Raw genomic sequence first — 16958 nt, 5'->3', positions numbered from 1 at the left:
CCTATGCGATCACCCATGAACACCTTCTCTTCTCACTACAAATATTCTCAGATTGGCTTTTGAAATATGAAATGTGAAATATTCAGTAGTAATCTGTATTATGGTCGGGGGTGGGGGAGCGGGGGGCAGTGACATTCCCATGAGGAATGTGGAGTGTGCCACAGAATGTGCGAGGTACGTTTGTAACTCACTTATAATTTTGCCCCTTGTGTTTTATGGTTTAACATCTCCCAAACCTCCAGTTATTATCCGTCTTTCCTGGTTGAGTTGACATGCAGCAGTTATCATGGGTGACTCGAATATGCATATAGATTGGGCTGACCAAACTGAAAATAATACGGTGGAGGAGGACTTCCTGGAGTGCATAAGGGATGGTTTTCTAGACCAATATGTCGAGGAACCAACTAGGGGGTGGCCATCTTAGACTGGGTGTTGTGTAATGAGAGAGGATTAATTAGCAATCTCGTTGTGCGAGGCCCCTTGGGGAAGAGTGACCCTAATATGGTGGAATTCTACATTAGGATGGAGAATGAAACAGTTAATTCAGAGACCATGGTCCAGAACTTAAAGAAGGGTAACTTTGAAGGTATGAGGCATGAATTGGCTAGGATAGATTGGCGAATGACACTTAAGGGCTTGACAGTGGATGGGCAATGGCAGACATTTAGAGACCGCATGGATGAACTACAACAATTGTACATCCCTGTCTAGCGTAAAAATAAAAAAGGGAAGGTGGCTCAACCGTGGCTATCAAGGAAATCAGGGATAGTATTAAAGCCAAGGAAGTGGCATACAAATTGGCCAGAAATAGCACCGAACCGGGGACTGGGAGAAATTTAGAACTCAGCAGAGGAGGACAAAGGGTTTGATAAGGGCAGGGAAAATAGAGTAGGAGAGGAAGCTTGCAGGGAACATTAAGACGGACTGCAAAAGCTTCTATAGATATGTAAAGAGAAAAAGGTTAGTAAAGACAAACGTAGGTCCTCTGCAGTCAGAATCAGGGGAAGTCATAACTGGGAACAAAGAAATGGCAGACCAATTGAACAAGTACTTTGGTTCAGTATTCACTAAGGAGGACACAAACAACCTTCCGGATATAAAAGGGGTCAGAGGGTCTGGTAAGAAGGAGGAACTGAGGGAAATCCTTATTAGTCGGGAAATTGTGTTGGGGAAATTGATGGGATTGAAAGCTGATAAATCCCCAGGGCCTGATGGACTGCATCCCAGAGTACTTAAGGAGGTGGCCTTGGAAATAGCGGATGCATTGACAGTCATTTTCTAACATTCCATTGACTCTGGATTAGTTCCTGTGGAGTGGAGGGTAGCCAATGTAACCCCACTTTTTAAAAAAGGAGGGAGAGAGAAAACAGGGAATTATAGACCAGTCAGCCTGACATCAGTAGTGGGTAAAATGATGGAATCAATTATTAAGGATGTCATAGCAGTGCATTTGGAAAAGAGGTGACATGATAGGTCCAAGTCAGCATGGATTTGTGAAAGGGAAATCATGCTTGACAAATCTTCTGGAATTTTTTGAGGATGTTTCCAGTAGAGTGGACAAGAGGGAACCAGTTGATGTGGTATATTTGGACTTTCAGAAGGCTTTCGACAAGGTCCCACACAAGAGATTAATGTGCAAAGTTAAAGCACATGTGATTTGTGGTAGTGTGCTGACGTGGATTGAGAACTGGTTGGCAGACAGGAAGCAAAGAGTAGGAGTAAATGGGTACTTTTCAGAATGGCAGGCAGTGACTAGTGGGATACCGCAAGATTCTGTGCTGGGGCCCCAGCTGTTTACATTGTACATTAATGATTTAGACAAGGGGATTAAATGTAGTATCACCAAATTTGCGGATGGCACTAAGTTGGGTGGCAGTGTGAGCTGCGAGGAGGGTGCTATGAGGCTGCAGAGTGACTTGGATAGGTTAGGTGAGTGGGCAAATGCATGGCAGATGAAGTATAATGTGGATAAATGTGAGGTTATCCACTTTGGTGGTAAAAACAGAGAGACAGACTATTATCTGAATGGTGACAGATTAGGAAAAGGGGAGGTGCAAAGAGACCTGGGTGTCATGGTACATCAGTCATTGAAGGTTGGCATGCAGGTACAGCAGGCGGTTAAGAAAGCAAATGGCATGTTGGCCTTCATAGCGAGGGGATTTGAGTACAGGGGCAGGGAGGTGTTGCTACAGTTGTACAGGGCCTTGGTGAGGCCACACCTGGAGTATTGTGTACAGTTTTGGTCTCCTAACTTGAGGAAGGACATTCTTGCTATTGAGGGAGTGCAGCGAAGGTTCACCAGACTGATTTCTGGGATGGCGGGACTGACATATCAAGAAAGACTGGATCAACTGGGCTTGTATTCACTGGAGTTCAGAAGAATGAGAGGGGATCTCATAGAAACGTTTAAAATTCTGACGGGTTTAGATAGGTTAGATGCAGGAAGAATGTTCCCAATGTTGGGGAAGTCCAGAACCAGGGGTCACAGTCTAAGGATAAGGGGTAAGCCATTTAGGACCGAGATGAGGAAAAACTTCTTCACCCAGAGAGTGGTGAATCTGTGGAATTCTCTACCACAGAAAGTTGTCGAGGCCAATTCACTAAATATATTCAAAAAGGAGTTAGATGTAGTCCTTACTGCTAGGAGGATCAAGGGGTATGGCGAGAAAGCAGGAATGGAGTACTGAAGTTGCATGTTCAGCCATGAACTCATTGAATGGCGGTGCAGGCTTGAAGGGCCGAATGGCCTACTCCTGCACCTATTTTCTATGTTTCTATGTTTCTTTGCAGAGACTCTCTGTATATTCCCCAGAATATGTTTTGCATCATAGTGAATTCAATTCTAGTTCTGGATCGTGGTAGACGGGGATTCCGGACTCTGAACACTTCGACTTCAACCTTGCTTTAATGTGATTTAAAGGGACCTTTAGAAAAAAAACAATGAATTATTTTCATTGATCAGATGAAGTGCAACTCCTCCACACTTGTAGAAAGTGCACGTTTCTGAGTTCCTATTAAATGCCCAACAGGAATAATGATCACAGAAAATGTGGAAATCTCAGTGGGTCAGGCAGCATCTGTGGAGAGAGAAACAGAGTTAATGTTTCGGCTCGATGACTCTCCATCTGGGGTGATCTCGTAGAAATGATCAAGATCCTTTGGGTACAGCCAAGATGTTTATCACGATCATAAGATTGTACAACGGCCTCAAACGAGAGGCTGTAAACACTTTATGGCACTACACAGAGGTGGTGAATGTATGAAATAGATTGCCAGGGAAGGACTAGGGACTCTTATAGCAAATTCAAAAGGCACTTAGATAAGGAGTTCTGACGAAGGCTCATCGACCTGAAGCATTAACTCTGTTTCTCTCTCCACAGATGCTGCCTGACCCGCTGAGAATTCCAGCATTTTCTGTTTTTATTTCAGATTTTAGCATCTGCAGTATTCTGGTTTTGTATTAGGAATAATGATTTTTTTAAAGTACCACTGACACTGTGCCCGTTTTTCTTTTTCTTTATCCATTTCTGCCTTTTTTTTAAATCCCAAATATGGAAAGCAACAAATCTATTCAAATATATTGATTTATTTTTGAATGAAAAAATGCTCACTATTATTTTTTCGAAGGGACTATCTTCTTTCAAATCCTCCCCGACCAGAGTTGCAGATTCTGTTATTTTAGGCAGCTTGCCCCTCGTTGGGAAAAGACAAATCTCATTGTGGCTGAGCTACGAGTGACAGGGCTGTCCTAAGGACTCTGAACGCACACCATTAAAAAATAGATTTTAAAATGCTGTTTGTGTTTGGTGCCAGCATTTTCTGTTTATGATTCCGATTTCCAACAGCCGCAGCATTTTGCTTTTGCCGGTCCTGTGAGTTCTCAGAGCTTCTAATCCCTTCTCTATGTAGTAATAAAGGAACAATAGGAGGCCTTCTGTGAAACTGGTTAATGTGCGGCACAGCCAAAAATAAGATAATTTTTAGTTGGTATATGTGTGGAAGCTATGCGATAACAGTAACGAAAGTGATGGTTTATCCAAGTGACTTGATAATAAACAGTCCCAATTTCCAGCCTTATCTCATCTCTCTCTTCTATTCCTGTCTTACAATGACCAAGATCTCTGCGAGTTGCTCACAGTGATTCACTTATCCGCGGCAGAATAATTTAATCAGTTACAATGAGGGAATTCTTACTCGGAAAATTAACTCCAAGGCATAAATTAGACAAGGATGAATACATTTATTCAGCACACGGGAAACAAACAGAAGACTTTCTTTTCCAGCTGCCAGGGTCTCACGGATTGCCTACAAAACTGCTCTTCATGCCCAGTTTATTATGCATTGTGTTTTTGCATTTCTTGTGAATCTGCAGCAGAATCATAGCAACTTGCCCAGTGTAAACTGGGGTTAGCGAGGAGGAGGGGGGGAGAGGGGCAGGGGAGCGTGTGAGTCAATAACTTCAATTGGTTTTTGGGGTAAACACTTCCATCACTTGACCTCAGCTGTCTCTGGCTGTGAAGCACGGGATCTGCATTTGCAGACCTGTCAACACGCATTCAGTTGGACTGACACGCATTGTGGTTTCAAAATGTGGCCTACTTTGTTTTATATCACGCTTTTGAAAATAAACACAGCCCCTTTTGTTTATGTATTTGTTTAATCTGTCCTATATGATTTATAAATTTTGCTACTAAAAGTTCCCTGATCTTGGTAGCTGTGCCTTTGACTTCGGCCCGATTATAGCTGGGAGGGTGGTACAGTGAGCTGGAAACTCACCCGCTGCTGCAGAAATCACGCCTGGGCTAATTTAATTCCCAGACCTCATTAACGATGATGTCATGATGTCATTAGACTCTGATTTGCATATTTAAAAGGACCCCCCCCCGCCGCCCCCGGCTTTGAGCTAATGGCTTAGCTGCCTGTCCAGAAGGTTGTGTAATAATCAGTGACCGCCATCTGGATGGCTCATGGATGGGTAAGTAAATTGGTCGCTTTTAACAGCCCACTCTACCGGGCAGGTAAAGTTCAAATTGGCCCCTTTGTCAATTTTAGTTCATAGGGACTTGTGTCAGTTAAAGACACTTAATAGCCCCCTCCCTCGTGCATAAGCTAAACTGGGGTGACGGTCTTTCAACCCTGAGAAATGCTAATTACAAATTTTGTGGCATTAAAAAGCTGTAATAGCAATGGGCAAAATGATCTCTTCAAAATGTCTTTATTTAGCTTAATCACAGTCTTTGACCTTTGGTAAACTAAATAGATTATAAAAATAAGAACTTTAACATGAAGCATTGCAACAATGGAAATTATAAATAGTAACCACGATAATTTACTGGATAAAAGGTGGAAAGCCAGAGATTTCATCTTGAGATTTGTTCTTCATTTATGATTTATTAATACTTAAATCTTTTGTAGTTTGGATGCACCAACATGAATGTTTGCATGGTGACTACTTGTGAGATTGCAAACAGGAACATGCATTTTTACAGCACTTTTAACAGTGAAATATCTAAAGGCATTTTGCTGAGATGAAAAACGGCAAGGAGTAATCAGTTGGGCATATGTCGAGAGGCATGGTCAAAGGAGTAGGTTTTGAGAAAGTTTTTGAAGATGGAGAGAGACGGGGCAAGGTGGAGGGATTCAGGGAGAGAATTCATGAGTGGGGCCAAGACAGCTGAAGGCCTTGTCATCAAACATGGGGAAGAGGGGGAGGCAAAGAAAGCCAGAGTTGGAAATGTGGGGTTGGTACGTGGGGCGCAAGGAGCTTACAGTCATAGTGAGGGGCAAGCCAGGGAGGCGTTGTAGATGAGGACACGGATTTTAAATTCAATGCATTGGAGGATGGGGAGCCAATGAAGGTTTGTGCGGACTGGTGTAATAGGGGAGTGGGACACAATGCAGCACAGGGTTTGGACGAATTCAAGGAGGGATTGTGATCTTAGAAGATAGCGGCTCGACGGTAAGTCCCAGAGCAGGAGGAGCAGCAACAGAGGAGAGAGGGGACTGACCGGGACATTGCGGAGTTGGAGGAGCATTCCTGTTTCTCCTGATTCCACACCAACAATTTTTGATTATTATTATTTTTTTTTTAAGTGACTTGCCAGCAAAGAATCCTGGCACTTGAAGGGCTTAGAATGGTGGCAAGACTAGGCAACCTAGTCCCAGAAATTCCTGGATGCAGGGAACCTTATCAAGGAATGTGCTTGGAGGGCCCCAGCAAGATAAGTAGATAGAAACATAGAAATCTACAGTGCAGAAGGAGGCCATTTCAGCCCATCGTGTCCGCGCCGGCCGACAAAGAGCCGCCCGGCCCTTGGTCAACAGCCCTGAAAGTTACATGTAAACCTATGAACAATGGCGGAAAGGTAAAGAGCACCCAGCCCAACCCACACAACTACGACACCCCTTACACTGAAACATTCTACTCTCCACCCCAACCGGAGCTATGTAATCGCCAGGGAGAGGCAAAAGCCAGATAAAAACCCAGGCCAATTAGGGGAATAAAATCTGGGAAAATTCCTCTCCGACCCATCCAGACAATCAAAACTAGTCCAGGAGATCACCTTGGCCATATTCGATGTTTGTTTAAATGTTAAAGGCTATTGAGATGGATTGTAACAGGAGCAGAATGTATTGCAATTAGATTTTAGCTGTGTGGTAGCATTAGACACTGGGGTATAAATGCACCCTGGAAGGTAGTACAAAGCGGCGATAGCCAACCGGCAATCTGTTTTGCACCCCGCCAGAGTTTACGCCCTGCTGTCTTCTGCAGGCCTGATGTACCTCGAGGGAGCTGGGCAATTGGTCTCTTTGCTTTTCACTGCCTCCCTGTGCAGAAGAGAACAGGTTCAGTACTGTCCCACTTCCCAATGATGGTTAATGTGATCATTAGAATGAGGCACTGACTGTGAGGCTGCATCACCCTCAGTAAAGAGATTTTTTTTTCCGCAAGTGGTTGCAGCTGTTTTCAATACTGTGAGTGACTGCAAATAATTTCTCTGCCCTTTCCATTCCAGGGAAACATTCCTGGGGGGATTGTGCTGGTTTGTCTGGTATTTTCTAAAACTTCCTGTAATTTTGTGCTTTTTAAGTGTCTATTTGTACGTGCAGGAGGAAGACTTACCTCTTTTTGCTCTTTGTAACAAAATCATAAACATATGCACCGATATAAAGGACGTATTTGCGTGTGGCCATGTGACTGGCATGGTGAGGTGAAATGGATTTCAAGAACAGCAGCATCTGAGGGCCAAAAGTCCTGAGGCTCTGGCAACATTTCGGAAGCGTTATCTGATTGGGTAGGATTTTGGGTGACACCAGTTATGCCAGGTCACTTCTATTTTTGATGTATGGGGGCGGGGCGGGGGGTACCTGCCATCTTTCAGGTGGACATCATAGGAAATCGAGGTGGGATGAGGCTATCTGCTGGAATTCCCACCAGTTCGGCTCTTGTTGCCCCAGTGCTCCACATGTCTGCATGAAGCGGGCGTACTACCGTGCCCGAAAGTGTGGCTCAATATCATTTCAAAGGCCCGTGTGACTGCGGCAATCGATCACAGAGTGACGCATTGTCATTGGGAAAGTGGCAAATTTGAAATTGGGGTTTCAAAAAAAATTTGCTCAGATCTTTCGCGGGTTGACCTTGCTACAATTATATCCCCAGCTCCGTTAATTTCCCCCTCCCTCCCCGCATTGAGGCAGGTACCCCAGTTGTGCCGAAAATGGTGCAGGTACCAGCCAAATATTGCTAATGTCTCTGATTCCAAGATTCAGCCCGGGGTCAAGGGCACATCCATGGGGCAGATAGAAGTTCTGCCACATTCCAGATGTGCCTCAGAAACCTTTCAGCCGAGGTTGAGCAATGACCTGCACCTTCGTATATATAAATCACAAATTATTTGTAGGAAGTGAGGAGCAGTGTCTGAGATGGGAAGTGCTCTTGTAAAATAAAATGTCCGCTTTGGAAATGCAGCTTCCATTCTTTTCTTTTACTTGATGACATAAAGAACCTGAGAGTTAACAAAGCGCGTTCTGATCATCCCACATTCTCTGAATGGGGTGCAAGAAACCTTCCTTATTGAGATACTGGGTTAAGTTTGGCTTTTAAAATCAGTATGGTGTCTGGTGTCAGACATGTTTAATGATGTGGGAGCCTTTTAATGTGCACCGTATGTTCAAGTACTTTGTGCACATGTTTTTGTAATGTATAGGTGGGAGATTAAGAGAGCTCTGCAATAATCTAGAGCGTGTATCTTGCAAGACACTTTACCAGGCGGCAAGTTTCCTTAAGAAGACACAATACAGTAAGACGATTATATTTCCTCTGTTTCCCCTAGTCTCTTGGCTCTTCACTGACCGGAAGCACAAGCGAGCAGATAACATCCTCTCACACCCTTGCCAACACCGCTGTTGAGCTGGATGCTAGGAGGTGTGCCAGAGTTATTCTCCTCTGATTCTCCCTCAATCAACATGGATAAATGGCTGGGAATATACTTTGGGGTGGGGAGGGGCAAGAATGGCAAGGAATAGAAAGAAAGAATTTGTATTTATATAGTGCCTTTCTCAACCTCAGGACGTCACTGTTGTAATGTAGAGAAGTGTATCCGCCAATCTGCACACAGCAAGGTCCCACAGACCAACGAGATGAATGGCCAGATAATATGTTTTTGCCATGTTGGTTGAGGGATAAATATTGGCCACTACGTCGAGAGCATTCTGCTGCTTTTCTTTGAATAGTGCCGTAGGATCTTTCACACCAATTGAGAGAACAGGTGGGCCCTCGGTTTAATGTCATGCAACGGATGGCATCTCCGACAGTGCTCAATTTACAAGGCCAATGCCACGTGCTGATCACTCGCTGCGTGAAGAGAAACTTCCTTACAACAGACCTAAATTTGCCTTTTACTAGTCTGAACCCATGTCCCCTTGTTCTCCTCTAATTGTAATATTCTGAATCTACCTTTTCCTTTCATTTTCTATCTTGACTAGCTCTATAAGATCACCGCCCAGTTCCTTCCTTTCAAGGTGTGACAGGACAGGTTTATCCAGTCAGTTTAATAACTCAATTCTGTCATTTGGGGCTCTTCTCTGAACTGCCTCCAGTGCCTAAATGTCTCCCTTGTGTGTTGGTGACCAGAACTGGATGCAATATTCAAGATGTGGCTCGACGGGAACACTACAATTTGAGCATGTCTTCCTGTGAGCTGTACTCCATTGTTTTGGCTATATCGTTCAACATTCTATTTCCGGTGCTGATTGTTGCTCCACAATGGCTGGACATGTTGAACATCAATCTGTTGCATTCCTTCAAGGTGATTGAGGGATATGTCTGAGCAGCAGGACATTTGTTTACTCAGTGTTCCCATGTCATGCCAGAACATCTTGGACACAGAGGCGTGTATACACAGTGAAAGATTCTGAAAAGGGACTCTAGGAAACTAAATTATTTTCAAGTCGAGAAATAAATTGGGTGTAATTTTAATATTGTGCAGCTTTATTATTTTTGCTTCCGTGTGAATTTATTTTCATCTAATATAGTGCCTAGTAATATTAACCTGGTCTAAATTGAACCATATGGCAGTGTAGTTTTTTTTCTGAACCTGTTCAAGGGAACAAGGGTGCCCATTGCATATCCCATTGCTAATCCTGCAACATGCTAGTACATTCACTTCATAAAAAGGACTTGCATTTATATAGCACTTTTCACAACCACCGGAAGTCTCAAAGCGCTTTACAACCAATGGAGTGTAGTCACTCTTGTAATGTGGGAAACGGCAGCCAATTTGCACACAGCAAGCTCCCACAAACAGCAATGTGATAACGACCAGATAATCTGTTTTTGTTATGTTGAGTTGAGGGATAAATATTAGCCAGGACACCGGTGATAACTCCCCTGCTCTTCTTCGAATTAGCGCCATGGAATCTTTTATGTCCACCTGAGAGAGCAGACGGGGCCAAGGTTTAATGTCTCATCCGAAATTCGGCACCTTCGGCAGTGCAGCACTCCCTCAGCACTGCCCCACCGACAGTGCAGCACTCCCTCAGCACTGCACTGGAGTGTCAGCTGAGATTTAAGTTCCTGGAGTGGGACTTGAACCCACAACCTTCTGACTCCGAGGAAAGGGTACTACCAACTGAGCTGATACAAATAAGGTTATGAATAAGGTTATGTTTCAGTTCATATGAGGCACGGTTCTGTTTGTAGAAGCTGCCTTGTTACATTTGAATAAAGAGTATTGGGAAGAAGCTTGAATAAGAATACCCCTACTTCCCAGAGCAACATAGGATTGATGGACAGGGACAAATACATTTAATGATCTCACATGGTAAACTGCATGGCAGACTTGTATAAACCACCTCCATTACATAGTGTGTACATATGTAACGGAGAGCACTTTTATCAGGTTTTTATTGTAAGCCACTGTTTAATATAGTGCACTTCGATCTGCAGGTTCTGCTATGCTGAACTTCTGCGGCATTTAATTCAAGCCTTGTTACTTTATTGACTGATTTTATCTGAAATATGTGGACTGTGATCATTTTAAAATAGGTCTCTGAACCAAGAAATGTTGCTTCTAAAATATAAAATGTAATCGCATCATCTTTCAAGTGTCATGGGATGTGAATCTCACCTTTCAACTCAAACAGCTTAAACTAAGGTTATCGTTGGCTCCATCTGCACACAAACAGAAGCAGTGTGGGGAGGAACAGTGTTTGCCCTTTGAAGTACTTGCATGTCACAGCCTTGTAACCAGGAAGTCATCACCAGTTGAGCAGTGTACTGTTGTTGAAGATAGCAGACCGAGAGGTTCACAGGAAAACATCTGGCACCGGTTTGAATTAGTCTGTTTATAATAATAAACTAAAATAGGTACTGAATATGGAGACAATGAGCATATGGCCAAGTTTTCAATTGTGTAATCACAGCTGGGCTACTAAAGAGATATGTATAAACTGTAGTGCAATATTATCCACCTATTTATTCATATTTATGTAGCTGAATTAATTCACATTCGATGATATACCACAACACCTTTTCCCACATTGCAACAGTGACGACACTCCAAAAGTATTTAATTGGCTGTAAAATGCTTTGAGATGTCCGGTGGTCGTGAAAGGCGCTATATAACTGTAAATGTAAGTCTTTTCATTGTGATCTTTATTTTCATTCCGTGCCTCACCTTACCTGGCTTCTACTTGACATTCCCTCATCATGGCACTTAATACGTGGAGAGACCATGGCTATGGACCCTCATATGACCACGTCATGTTTCAGTGGGCCAAGAATTGCGGTCGGAGGCTTCCCAAATGTACCTGGTGGTCCCGGAGGAACGAACACTTGCGCTTTGAGGCCTCCATTCGCAGCCCAGCGTAGGGGCCCACATATTTCAGGAGCGTATGTGCAGCCTGGAGTCACGTGGGTCGGACCAACCAATGAAAATGGCGTATCCCCGTTCACAGTAATGGTGGGTTCCGTTTGTACGGCGATCACTATTTCTATGAATGGGGATACCCCCCAAAACACAAACATTTAAAATAAATAAGAAAAACACGTCACATTTTTTTAATTAATTGAAATTGAATTTAATTAAGTGTTTTAAACAAAATGTTAAATTTAAAAAAAATATTTTAATAGGGCTAAAAATAAACTTGCCTTAATGGACAGGGTTTTTAATATAAAAATTATTGGTAACATTTTCTTTTTCTATTTTTTAAAATTCTTACGCTGTTAAAAGCAGGCCTTATGTCTGCTTTTACCAGGCATAAGAGTTTGAAGGACAGTTGCTGGGCAGGAGTTGGGAAAAAAGCCCAAATCTCCACCCGCGAAAACCCTTCTCCCGGGGATGTGTTGGAACTGTTAAAAGAAATGTTAACAGTTGGCAAATGCCAGATTTCGATGCATGGGCATTGTGTGCCGAGAACCGGTGCTTGCGGGGCCTCTCTGGGTGTGTGCGCACATCTTACGCGCCTGTAGAGACTGCGATTTTTGCCCCAGTGTTTTGGCGGCCCAATATGTGATGTCACGATCAGTGTCGCCTTTTGTACGCATTGAGCAACTGGAGCTCCTTATCTGTGCTGCCAGGCGTTTTCAGTTAGTTGACTAATACCGAGATTTTTATTTTGACACTTATTTAACAATTATGAAACCCTCTGTGTTGCCTTCAGCTATTTTGAGATGGGCACATGATATGTCAAATACGCTAGAATAACCCAAGATAAAACTGATTATCTGGACATTTTTGTTTGTGCGAGTTTGTTGTGTGCAAACTGGCTGCCACATTCCCTTACATTACAACAGTGATTATACGTCAAAAAATTCTGCGTTGACTTTCAAGCGCTTTGGGACATCCTGAAGTTGTGAAAGTTGCGATCAAAATGCAAATTTGTTCTTTCTTTCTCAATGCAAATATTTTTGTAATATTGAATTGCTCATTTGTGAGTAAGGAGACTCATGCAACAACATTAAAACTATTAAATTATCATAACAACATAGTTGCTGTTGCTCTCCAATTTTATCAAAGAGCTTATCTCAAAGTTGGTGGTAGGTTTAGCAACAGACTGCTCGTCTGTTCCTATTGACTCCTGTGGGCATTTCATACAAACCAGATCAAAAAATGTTGATACATAATTTACAAGAATTTATTTTCTCGCTATCAGCCCAACAAGTTTCTCGGAGATCATTGGCTTACAAAAATTGTCGGAGATCTACAGAAGGGATCAGTTGGGTGAAAATGGGTAGGTTTGTCAAGAGATCATCGTGGATATAGATCTTGATATTGTCCGAATTTCTCCTCATCCTATTATCTGAGCGACATTTTGAGAGTGCTTTTTCTTGCATTCTCGTGAAAGTAATTTTAAGACCATTCAGTGGTCGGACAGTCGCTGTACGTTTGACAACTGCAAATGATATTTAAGGTCATGGATTTCACAGAAACAAAACCCGAATTTGTGTTTTCTTGGCCGACTGCCAGACGTGCAATTTTGCAGCTGTAGTTGAGTGAGTAATGGATTGGGGCAGACCACACTGGGCTTTCACTGACACCTATTAGAATCTGTTTTTTATATAATTATTACAAATGACTCTCAAATCTCTGCAGGAAATCTGCTTTGGGTTAGATGTGAATGTCATGCCGATGAGAAATAGCATTTGAAAAAGAGCAGCTGGAAAGCCATTACTTTTCAGAATGAGCCAGCCATAAATTTATTACAATGGCAAAATGTATCTTGGAGCTACAGTATGTAAAGTTATCTACCTCTATATCCCGACTTCAAGAGGGAGGGGCAGGTGAGAATGATCAATGATGGTGGTGAAGGGAACTAGGTTGCAAGTAAGGTTGGTTAATTTACAAAATCAATTGACTTCTTCAGCGCAACCTTTTTGCAGACCTCATATGGGGGGGTGGAGGGGCTACCATTAGACAATTGCTTTATTGACTCTTACTGATTGTTTGTTTATTTCAGGATGGGTCACGTCAAAGGCGGGACAGGAAGAAAACGGTCTCTTTCAGCAGTATGCCCAACGATCGGAAAATTAACAGCACCACTGCCTGCATTTCCTTCATGCTGGAGGGAATTGAGATGAAAAAGGTTCGCTCAAACTCCAGAGTGTACAACCGTTACTTTATCCTTGATTCCGACATGAGGTCCCTGCGGTGGGAACCAACTAAAAAAGACTCTGAGAAAGCAAAAATTGAAATAAGATCCATCAAAGAAGTGCGATTGGGAAAGAAGACCCCTGTACTACGCAATAATGGGATTTCAGACCAATTTTCAGATGAATGTGCATTTTCAATAATATATGGCGAGAACTACGAATCATTGGACTTGGTGGCTAGTTCTGCTGATATCGTGAACACTTGGGTTATGGGACTGAGATACCTGGTTTCATATGGAAAACATACACTTCACATGATAGAGTCAAATCAAAACAGCTTACGGTCCTCGTGGCTAGAATCTGTGTTTCATGCTGCAGATGTCGGCAAAGAAGGTCACATTCCTCTGGCCAGGGCTGTCCAACTAATTAAAGGCCTGAGCCCGGGAATGAAGACCACAAAAGCAGAACTGAAATTTAAAGAATTACAGAAAGCAAAAGACAAACTGGGGACAGAGGTTACATTGGAGATCTTTGCCGAGGCTTACTATGAGCTCTGCACACGGCCAGAAATATATTTTCTGCTTATACAGTTCTCCAGCAATAAAGAATACCTTGACTCCAAGGATCTTATGCTATTTCTGGATGCAGAGCAAGGGATGGAGGGTGTCACGGAGGATACCTGTTTGGAAATCATTCGCAAATATGAACCATCACAGGACGGTCGGGAGAAGGGTTTCCTTTCCATAGATGGCTTTACCAATTATCTCCTGTCACTTGAGTGCCATCTTTTTGACCTACAACATGAGAATGTGTGTCAGGACATGACTCAGCCTTTGTCCCATTACTACATTAATGCATCCCATAGTGCGTGTCTGTTGGAGGACCATTGCTGGGGTTCCTCAGATATTAATGGGTATATCCGAGCTCTAAAGATGGGATGTCGTAGTATTGAACTGGTGGTTTGGGATGGCCCAGATAATGAGCCTTTGATTTATGTTGGTAATTTGATGACAGCACAAATAGCCTTTCGGAGTGTTATTGATGTGATAAATAAGTATGCTTTTGTGGCCTCTGAGCATCCGCTGATTCTCTGCTTGGTGACTCATTGTTCAGTTAAACAGCAGAAAGTGATGGCTCAGCACATAAAGAAGATTCTGGGAGACAGAGTGCACACGGGTCCTCCCAACCCAGAGGAGAATTATCTCCCATCTCCAGAGCAACTCAAAGGGAAGATTCTTCTCAAAGGTAAACAGTTACCTGCGAATTGTTCGGATTCTGAAGGAGATGTTAGTGATGAAGATGAAGGAATTGAAATGTGTCAAAGGGTGGGTGAAGACAATGCTGATCAATTGAATGTGATCACTGAGAAAAAACTAAGGCTCTCCAAGGAGCTCTCGGATCTGGTGAGCTTCTGTAAATCAGTGCAGTTCAAGGACTTTGACGTTTCCAAAAGAAATCAGAAATATTGGGAGATCTGTTCATTTAATGAGGTAGTGGCAGACGGATTTGCCAACGAATATCCAGAGGACTTTGTAATTTATAATAAGAAGTTCTTGTCCAGGGTGTACCCAAGCCCCATGAGAATAGATTCCAGTAATATGAATCCTCAGGACTTTTGGAAATGTGGCTGCCAAATAGTAGCCATGAATTATCAGACTCCGGGGCTAATGATGGACCTCAATATTGGCTGGTTTCGTCAGAATGGAAACTGTGGGTATGTTCTTCGTCCTGCCATCATGAGGGAAGAGGTGTCCTACTTCAGTGCGAACGCAAAGGATTCATTGCCTGGGGTCTCGGCCCAGCTGCTTCACATTAAAATCATCAGTGGTCAAAATCTGCCCAAGCCCAAAGGTTCCGCAGCGAAGGGTGATGTTGTAGAACCATATGTCTATGTGGAGATTCATGGGATACCAGCTGACTGTACAGAGCAAAGGACTAAGACCGTGACTCAAAATGAGGACAATCCCATCTTTGATGAAAGCTTTGAGTTTCAGATTAATTTACCTGAGCTTGCATTGTTACGTTTTGTGGTTTTAGATGATGACTACATTGGCGATGAATTCATTGCACAGTATACTATTCCCTTTGAATGCCTGCAGGCAGGATACAGGCATGTGCCACTTCAGTCTTTGACGGGAGAATTTCTGCCACATGCAACGTTATTTATACACGTGGCCATCACCAATCGCCGAGGTGGGGGGAAATCCCAGAAAAGGGGGCTTTCTGTTCGAAAAGGCAGAAAGGCTAGAGAGTACACTTCAACAAAAACCATTGGGATCAAAGTTATAGATGAGGTTTTTAGGGCTGCCACCCAGCCTTTACGTGAAGCAACAGATTTCCGAGAAAATGTACAGGTACTGTTTATATTACAACCAATTTTTTTTTTGCACGGCTAATTTTCCCTCTTATTTTCCCTCCTACTTTTTTCCCTTACCCTTACCCCCTCCTCTCACAGCATCACAAGATAATTATCAATGAGGAAGACCATTCAGCCCATTTTCGTTCCTCCATGCACAAAGACACTAAGGACTCTATGACAGCATCCAATGGGTTCTAAATGATTCCAGGCTTTTCATCTCCACTACTCTAGCGATAATCCATTCTATCTGTCAATCACTCTTTGAAGAATTTCCTGATAACAGTCTTAATGTTATCCTTTACTTGCATCTGTGTCCCCTTGTCCTATTCTCATAATTTAACTTAAAGCAATTATGCAGATTTACCTTTCCTGTAATATTTTATTATCTTATTATTATCCTACGTAAACTAGAGGTGATTCAAAACTCGGCTGCCCGTGTCCTAACCCACACTGAGTCTTGCTCACCCATCACCCCTGTGCTCGCTGACCGACATTGGCTTGTGGTTAAGCAATGCCACGATTTCAAAATTCTCATCCTTATTTTCAGATCCCTCCATGGCCTCGCCCCTCTCTATCTCTGTCATCTCCTCCAGCCCCACAACCCCCTGAGATGTCTGCGCTCCTCAAATTCTGCCCACTGATTATAATCGCTCAAGCATTGGTGGCCGTGTCTTCTGTTGCCTCGGCCCTAAGCTCTGGAACTCCCTGCCTAAACCTCTACCTCTCTTTCCTCCTTCAAGATGCTTCTTAAAACCTACCTCTTTTTGGTCACCTGCGCTAATTTCCATTTATGCAGCTCGGTGTCAAATATTTTATCTCATAATACTCCTGCGAGCGCCTTGGGACATTTCACTACGTTAAAGGCGCTATATAAATATAAGTTGTTGTTGATGTTATTATTAAGATCACCTTAATGGTGTTTTCTTTCAAGGGTGAAAAGCCCAAGCTTCTTCAGTTTTTCCTCTTAAGTCAGCCTGCGGGGTGCAGGTTCATAGGTGCTGGTGACCC

The 16958-nt window shown here is 43.0% G+C and overlaps 1 protein-coding gene across 2 annotated transcripts in view; it reads left to right on the top strand.

Moving 5' to 3' along the window:
• Positions 1 to 16958, top strand: part of LOC139233790 (inactive phospholipase C-like protein 2) — a 210509-nt gene that overhangs the window by 130006 nt on the left and 63545 nt on the right. For both annotated transcript variants that reach the window (XM_070864317.1, XM_070864318.1), the window contains exon 2: positions 13459 to 15945. In XM_070864317.1, the coding sequence (XP_070720418.1) occupies positions 13459 to 15945 (2487 nt within the window). The remainder of the gene's footprint in view (positions 1 to 13458; positions 15946 to 16958) is intronic.

Source organism: Pristiophorus japonicus, chromosome 21, assembly GCF_044704955.1.
Source record: "Pristiophorus japonicus isolate sPriJap1 chromosome 21, sPriJap1.hap1, whole genome shotgun sequence".
Taxonomy (NCBI): Eukaryota; Metazoa; Chordata; class Chondrichthyes; family Pristiophoridae; genus Pristiophorus; species Pristiophorus japonicus.
This window is presented reverse-complemented; position numbering and strand designations above follow the sequence as displayed.